An 8,604-nucleotide genomic window follows, 5' to 3' on the forward strand; every position below is an offset into this window, starting at 1 on the left:
ATAAAGGAATCGGCCGAGGGTAATCACACGTACAAGGAAAGATACGTTGCCAAGGGTTTTAACCAAATAAAAGGCATAGACTATCATGAGACATTCTCGCCCACAGCCAATTTGACCTCAATTAGAACATTAATGCAAATATCTGTACAACATAACCTTATAGTCCACCAGATGGATGTGAAATCTGCATACTTAAATGCAGATATTGATACCGAAATATACTTAAGCCAACCTGAAGGTTACGAAATTAAGTCTGAAAATGGGGAAAAATTAGTATTAAAATTGAACAAGTCATTATACGGGCTTAAACAGTCAGGTCGAAATTGGAATCAGCTGCTGCACAACCACTTGAAGAGTAATGATTTTAAAAGAAACCCAGCAGACTACTGTGTATATACAAAACGCAACAAAGATGACTTAGTAATTGTTGTAATATGGGTTGACGATATATTAATTGCAGCCACAAATGAGAATGTACTTAGTGATTTTAAGGCAAATATGAAAAATGAGTTTAAATGTGCTCATATTTCATGTGATAACCAAGGTGCTATAGCATTAAGCAGAAACCCAGTGCAAAGACAAAGGTCTAAGCATACAGATATACGGTATCATTTCATAAGGGATGTCTTAAAAGATGGACAAATAGATATCCAGTATTGTCCAACAGAAGACATGGTGGCAGATATTTTAACCACACCAGCCACCAAGGTTAAACTAGAAAAATTCAAAATATTTCTATTTGGAGAATAGTTGATGTTAAAAATGTTACATTGTTGTATTGAATTTTGTGTGTTATTTTTGTAGTGGTTTAAGATTATGAGGTGATGTGGGGGTGTTAAGTTATCCCCTCATATATAATGCACCTTTGACGTGCCATACTGTCATTATTCGCGGGTCTCTTTTTGTGGTGAAACCTCGTGAGATGATAAATAAAACACACTTTGCTCTTTAATTTCCGTAGTTTCTGTATTATTATTTCTATATATTCCCGATTCCAGGTTACAATGGATTCAACACAATTATCCACTGTATATCCACCATCTTTTTTCACCTTCTAGGGAGTCACCAGACATGTTATTACATTAGGTTAACTACCTAACTACTGAAAAAAAGTCTTTCTGGTTTTTATGGAAGAATTTTGCCAACTTTTGTATTTGACCATATTTATGTTTTTTCGTCTTGATTTCTGTTACAAATATTTGATTTTATGTACATTTAACCAAATATATTTAAAATTCATGCCTGTACCACCTGAGCTTTAAAACCATACCAGTTGTGACGGGTTTCCCATTTGGGAAAGGCGAGAACATTCGATTGAAAAATAGGGTAGATTTTTGGCCGTTTATAGTCATAGTCATATATACTTTATTGTCCATTTAAAAAACAGAAATGTGATTTGAAAACTGGCAAAATACAAAAATATAAAATACAATTTACAAAAACACACACAAAAAGTTAAGAGGCTAAAAATTGTTAAAATTAGATAAAAATTATCGGTTACAATTACATTTTACCTTTGTACTCTGGAGTTATATAAGTGTATAGCATTAGGTACAAACGAGCACCTAAACCGTTTTGTTTTGGTATTAAGTGCACGTAGTCTTATGCCAGAATTCATGAGAGCAAATTGTTTGTGAAGAGGATGTGTTTCATCATCAATGATACTTTTTACTTTTTTAACACATTTTCTTTATACAAGGATTCAACATCAGGTAAGTGCTCTCCTAGTCTAATTGCTCTATTTCCTATTCGATTAAGTTTAATTTTATCTTTTTGCATTGTATTACCATAAAAACAAACATTACAAAAAAGTATTACACTGAGAATTACAGAGTTATAAAACAATTTAAGTATAGTTTTGTCAATTTGTAGGTACTTCATTTTTCTTAAAATAAACATCCTTTGGTTGGCTTTGCATGTGGCTTTATTTACATTATTTATCCAATTTAGCTTATTGTCAATTATACAACCCAGATATTTGTACTCATTTACTACTTCAATCTCATTTTCATTTATAATCAGAGGTTCTAAGGGTTCTTTAATTTTCCTAAAATCAATTTGCATTTCTTTTGTTTTCTTTATGTTTAGTTTCAGGTTGTTATTGCAGCACCAGTGATAAAAATCACATCCTAGTTGTCTATAGCTTGTTTCATCATTGCCAGTAATGTATCCAGTGATGACTGTGTCATCTGCATATTTTACTATACAACATTCATTTGAATTGGCTCTGAAACTGCTGGTGAACAGTGAAAACAACATTGGGGAGATAACAGACCCTTGTGGCATGCCAATGCTAACAGTTCTTTTATCAGATAAAATACCGTTTAGTTTAACATACTGGAACCTTTTTGTTAAGAAATTATATATCCATGAAGTCAATGTGTCGTTTACGTTCATTTCTTTAAGTTTGCGTACTAATGAACCAGGTTCAACGGTATTAAAAGCACTAGAAAAATCTATATACAAACATCTTACATATGATTTAGGCACATCTAAATGTTGGTAAATATTATGTAAGTGGAAGAGCACAGCATCTTCAACACTTCTATTACTCTGATAGGCAAATTGGAGAGGATCGAGAAACAATTTGGTCTGATCAAGCAACTGCCTAAGTACAATCTTTTCTAGGCACTTACCAACATTGGATGTGATAGCTATTGGCCTATAGTCATTAAGTTCCTTGGGATTTTTTATCTTAGGAATAGATGAGATACAGGCCGTTTTCCATTGATTGGGCACTGTACCACTTGCTAAACTCTCATTAAAAAGTTTGGTATATATCGGTGCCAACTCTTGGTTGCAGTATTTAATAACACGATTTCCAATTCCATCAGGGCCAGTACTTTTACCAGGCTTTACTTTGGCGAATACATTACGCACATCAACTACATTTATGACTGCATTGTTTACTAATGAAGTCTCATTTTCGCGGATTTCTGTGTCTTCATTTTCATTTTTGGTAACTAAACGACTGAAACCGTCAGAATTTCACACAAAACCTTACAACATTGTCTATAAAAACGTCAAAATTTATGTATTTTGGAACAAAATTAAGTTTTAATAATTAAGGACAAGTAAACTATAATAGTTGAATATGTCGAATATGTAAAAAAAAAAAAATTATTTTAAGTCAAAATTGACTATTCCAACTTTCAAAGCTAATTATAGCAATTTAGCTTTTGCGACACAAGGCTCCTTTCGTGTGGTGACGCGACCCATATGAGTTTATTCTGCGCCTCCTTCATGAACCACGATTGATAAGCAGACTAACGACAGATTTTGATTCTAGATTTGCATGTGTTTGTAAAAAAACCGCTGTAGAGGCCTACGTGAGTAAACTTAGTATCTTGAAATAAATCACTTTTGATAAAGTGATATTTTGTTTGTGTTTTACTAATAACTAAATTATAACCAGGGAGTTGTTAGTAACCAATGAATGCCAGTAAAGTAATGCTGTAGACTACTATAGTGTAGCAATCGAAAGGTTGAGACATATAGGCTAGGCGGGAAGGCTAGGCCTACTATATTTTATAGGCCTAGGCCTAATTATGAAATCGTTAAAAAGTACAAAATAGTATTCTTTCCCGTTACTACTGATAATTATATAAATGTTATATACTGTAGTTGCAAGTGATTGTATGTATTAAAGATGTATTGTCCCCCTGAACAAATAATTGTTAAAAATATTTTTGTTAAATAGGCCATTTAATGATACATAAAAGTTATTCACTTTGAAATAAAATTTGATGGAAAAAAATGTTTATTTACCTGAGAAAGTCGTAATTTAAAGTAAAAAATAGTCAACCGGAAGTCGGTTGGCTGGCAGCCAGCTGGCTTTTTAGGTGCATGATGAAGAGGTAGTATAATAGTCTCAATATGTCTAAATGGGATTCCGAAGTATTTTATTCTATTTAAAATCAAGTAGGCCCTAGTTGAGAGTTGAAACACTGAGTATCACTACAAGTTAATTACAAAGGTCCTATGGGAAAATGCTTTACCGGTCGATTATTAGTCGATTGGAAATTGATCGTTCTGTTTATTCAACTTAATAATAACAATAATAATTTTCTGGAGTAAGCAAAGGCCACGCGCCCTAATGTTTATTCCAACATTACCAATAAGATAATAAAAAAAATTGAAAAAAAAAACAAATAAAAACCTAAATGTAAATAAGCATGAATATACTTGTTTAATCAATTAGCATCTCAGTAAATCCTTCGACAATAATGATTATTAGTATTAGTTTCGTACTAATTTCACTTGTGTTCGCCACTCTGTACGTCTTTGAGCAAGCATGTGGATAGGTCTGCATGTGAAAAGTTCTGTTTCCTTTTTTATGTTTGCCATCCATGTTGTTTTTGGTCTTCCTTTTGGTCTTTCTCTGAGCCTCTCCGAGTGCAATCTTAGCTGATGAGTGTTTTCATTTAAACGAACCATGTCAGTCTTCTTTTCCTTATATTCTTACTCCACTCAATCTCTCCTGTTTTGTTTGTACAATTCTTCATTTTTTATTTTCACCGGCCACCTTATACCTATTATTCCCTAATTTTATTGGGAAGACATCGATTTCACGCTGTATGTAGTGATACTGTCATTGTGCACAGTTCACAATTATACAAAAAGATGTTTTACTTGTGATGTACTGTATACTCTACGTTGAAAACTCTCAATTTCAGGTTTATTGTTATTTTTTCTATTTTAGAGTATGTGATTTATCTTGCTGAATGCTGCTAGAGACATTTTCTGTTATTTACATCCTCTCTGGTTCACAACTTGCTTCCAAGGAATTTGCAGTCTCGCCAGTTTTCATTTCCCTTCCTTTTTATTTTGAAATCTTCTGTTTTGACAACTTTTAGATTATTGCCATGAAGATATCGTGCAATGCATTTATTTCATTTATGTATTCTTGTGAGGTAGATACAAAAGATATGTCATCTGCATATTGAATGTTTAATGTGATCCGGTGTATATTGTTCTTGTCATTGCTCTTTATATGCATATTTGTGTAGGATATGTTCTAGATGTAGTAAAGATAATGGGAATAATAATAATCTGTGGTACTCCTATATGGAACGCCTCCTCTGCCTTCAGTTCACAATGGTCATGCAGTACACACCAATCGTCATGCAGTACACACCAATGGTCATGCAGTACACACCAATGGTCATGCAGTACACACCAATGGTCATGCAGTACACACCAATCGTCGTTCACATTTATCATGCAGTACACACCAATGGTCATGCAGTACACACCAATCGTCATGCAGTACACACCAATGGTCATGCAGTACACACCAATCGTCATGCAGTACACACCAAACATCATGCAGTACACACCAATCGTCATGCAGTACACACCAAACATCATGCAGTACACACCAATGGTCATGCAGTACACACCAATTGTCATGCAGTACACACCAATCGTCATGCAGTACACACCAATCGTCATGCAGTGAAATATTGCGTAATTTATACCGCCACCTATCGACAAAATCGAATATCACGTGACGTTTATTAGACGGCTGTAAAACTAGGCCATCGACTCTAAGATTTCTTTTATGTTTGACATACTGTACTTATTTTAACCGCTACACATCTCTGTGAATGCTCTGTTTTTTATATATACAATAATTTATTATGCGAGACACAGGCGCGGCTAGGAGGCCATTGCAATTATTGAATTCCATAAAAGAAGTTTAAATAGTCTTAGTTTTACAGCCGTCTAATAAAACTCACGTGATATTCGATTTTGTCGATAGGTGGCGGTATAAATACGCAATATTTGACTGCATGACGATTGGTGTGTACTGCATGACGATTGGTGTGTACTGCATGACAATTGGTGTGTACTGCATGATGTTTGGTGTGTACTGCATGACGATTGGTGTGTACTGCATGACGATTGGTGTGTACTGCATGACGATTGGTGTGTACTGCATGATAAATGTGAACGACGATTGGTGTGTACTGCATGACAATTGGTGTGTACTGCATGACCATTGGTGTGTACTGCATGACGATTGGTGTGTACTGCATGACGATTGGTGTGTACTGCATGACGATTGGTGTGTACTGCATGATGTTTGGTGTGTACTGCATGACGATTGGTGTGTACTGCATGACGATTGGGGTGTACTGCATTACGATTGGTGTGTACTGCATGATAAATGTGAACTGAAGGCAGAGGAGGCGTTCCATACTCCTATGCTTGATTCGATAGGGTTCTGAGATCTACTTGTTCTATTAAGATTTTTATGATTCTTCTGGTTCAAGGATGTGATATATTATATCAATTATATTAATTTGTCCTGTCTACAGTATCAAAAGCACTGGTCATGTCTAACATGAGTACATTTATTCCGTAGTCTGATGATTTTATTGCTTTTTCTGATGTAATTGCTTTTTTTCGTACTAATAATTATAGTAATCTCTTCTTGTTCCATAGTGTTACCATGGTAATTCTAATGAGAATGTTTATCTATATACTATGTTTTTTTCTTAGAATGACTGAAACTCAAGTAGAATGCCCTTCTTCAAGTTCTGATGTAATAGAAAGTAAGTTATTCTACTATCTGTAATATACATACTTGTTAATAACCGGAAATTCCCATAATGAGCTTTATTTAGTGATAACCGTCTTGATCTTTATCTTCAGTAAATTAACGTGACTTCCAGATTCATAAAAAACAGCAAGAAAAAGAACCATAATAAGTCTTTAGGAACAAACCTATATCAGAACCGTGCATTCAAATGGTAGGCCTACAATAAATCTATTAATCTTTTCTACTTGCATTGTAATACTTCTTCGTTATTTATAATAGGTAGGATACGTAAGGGAAAGAAGCGCCATGCAGTAGATGATTTTAATGGTAAAATTACAATGTTATTTTCTTTAGTTTTTATGGTTAATTCTGACATAGGCGAGCACAATGGAAAAACTTCGGTACAAATCTCTGCCTTGAATACCTACCTGATCTATCTCAGATGTACCGTGAAATGTAAATTTGATAACATTAGTTTTCACTATTACGATATTGTTCCATATTTCTATCTTAGGAAGATATTATAAAGAGTTTTTAAAGAAAATTTCTGATTTAATCGGTAGAAACTCAATTTCAATTGTACGCGGGTCGAAGTATTTTCCGGGTTCACAATGAGTTCACATTGCAACCAGGGAGGTGAAAATATAATGTATACCTCCCTGTTGCAACAACCTGGTTTCAACTAAGTCGGCCGTTATTTTTGTTTATTTTCGGAACAGACCGCGCGTATGTGAAGGTACAGTATAGTTTAAAAAAAAAAAATATTTTATCGTGTATATTTACAGTATAGAATTGTTATTTATTTAATCTATACAGTAGTACTGCACAATGAATTTGCTATATATTGTTAACTAGCGAATATGATCCATTAAGAAAGGGCTGGCATTAAATAGCATTTTATCCACGATATTGTCCAATAAATTAAATTATAAAGATTAGCTAAATAAAATGAAATTGGAAAAATGTGATTTCAAGTCATGTGTGATACTTATAATCATCATTTTTATATCTCTAAAGAACATTCTACAAAACATTTCGATGATCTGATGGTTGATGTTAATTCATTCTGGAAAAAGTATGGAAATGTTAGTTTACTAAAGTTGTTACTCTTGGAGTTTCAAGGACAAACATCAGTAATTGCAATAGAGAAGGGATCGAAGGCAGATGATCTGTTCAAACTACTAGTTGGTCCAGGAATTCTCAACGATTCCGATGTAACAGTTCTTATTGAGGCTGTCTATCTGAGTTGTTTAGTGGGTTTAGAATCAAAGATCAAGAATAGAGTACCGTCATTTAAAGGATTCCAGAGTTTTGTTGTTTGTAAATTCTCCAAGCATCGACAAAATTTAGTTGAATTGGGATTCACAATAAGCTCTGCAAAAATGGAACGCATCAACGAATTTTACGATGTTGAGCCAAAAGACCAATGGGATTTGATCTTCAAAATTGAAATATTAGGTAAATTGCCATCTTTAGTTGAAAAACTTAAACAAGAAAACATGATGGAGGAGTATGAAATCATAACATCATCGGATAACTAAATTGTGTTTAGTGCCAGTCTAACAACTTTGGTTATATGCCTATACATTAATGTCATTAATATGTTTTAGTATAGAAAGCTTGGGGTTCAGTAGGCCCTATTATTGTATAACTTTTATTTTTTTTTATTGTATTACATATCTTGTATATTGCTCGTTTGTAACTGTCATACTGTAAATGTCCTCATTTTATAAAACATTATGCAGAGACAAGAGTTTACAATTTTTTTTAACAAAAATTTGAAAATGTAAAAAAAAAATGTACTAAAGCGCTGCAAGTTTAAAATACAAAATAAACTGAATCTAATCGTGATAAATGAATTCATACAGCAGGTAAACAATTCAAAACAATTCAACTAATTGTAACAAGAACAAATCTATTCAATGTGTATATTTAAATTTAATGGCTCTATTACAATTTTTAGTTAGGTAATTTATTTTTACTACAAATACTTTTACAATAAAGATATTCGTTTTCCATGATGTGTATGAAAGTTTCTTAACTATTAAATTAAATGG

The 8,604-nt window shown here is 33.4% G+C and overlaps 1 protein-coding gene across 1 annotated transcript; it reads left to right on the forward strand.

Annotated features, from left to right (window-relative positions):
- Positions 1-3,208: 3,208 nt before the first annotated feature.
- LOC140046463 (uncharacterized) lies at positions 3,209-8,218 on the forward strand. Its single transcript, XM_072091113.1, has 4 exons — positions 3,209-3,329; positions 6,508-6,560; positions 6,827-6,874; positions 7,565-8,218. The coding sequence occupies exons 2-4, from the start codon at positions 6,509-6,511 to the stop codon at positions 8,086-8,088; spliced, it is 624 nt and encodes a 207-aa protein (XP_071947214.1). The 5' UTR covers positions 3,209-3,329; position 6,508; the 3' UTR covers positions 8,089-8,218.
- The last annotated feature ends 386 nt before the right edge of the window (positions 8,219-8,604 follow it).

The sequence above is a fragment of the Antedon mediterranea genome, chromosome 4 (assembly GCF_964355755.1).
Source record: "Antedon mediterranea chromosome 4, ecAntMedi1.1, whole genome shotgun sequence".
Taxonomy (NCBI): Eukaryota; Metazoa; Echinodermata; class Crinoidea; order Comatulida; family Antedonidae; genus Antedon; species Antedon mediterranea.

What these genes read in the sequence shown, in the direction of transcription:
- LOC140046463 (XM_072091113.1), top strand. Translation starts at nt 6,509, where the DNA reads ATGACTGAAACTCAAGTAGAATGCCCTTCTTCAAGTTCTGATGTAATA. An exon ending in AAGTTCTGATGTAATAGAAA is followed by an intron (nt 6,561 to 6,826) that starts GTAAGTTATTCT and finishes TATTTATAATAG; the next exon opens with GTAGGATACGTAAGGGAAAG. An exon ending in TGCAGTAGATGATTTTAATG is followed by an intron (nt 6,875 to 7,564) that starts GTAAAATTACAA and finishes ATATCTCTAAAG; the next exon opens with AACATTCTACAAAACATTTC.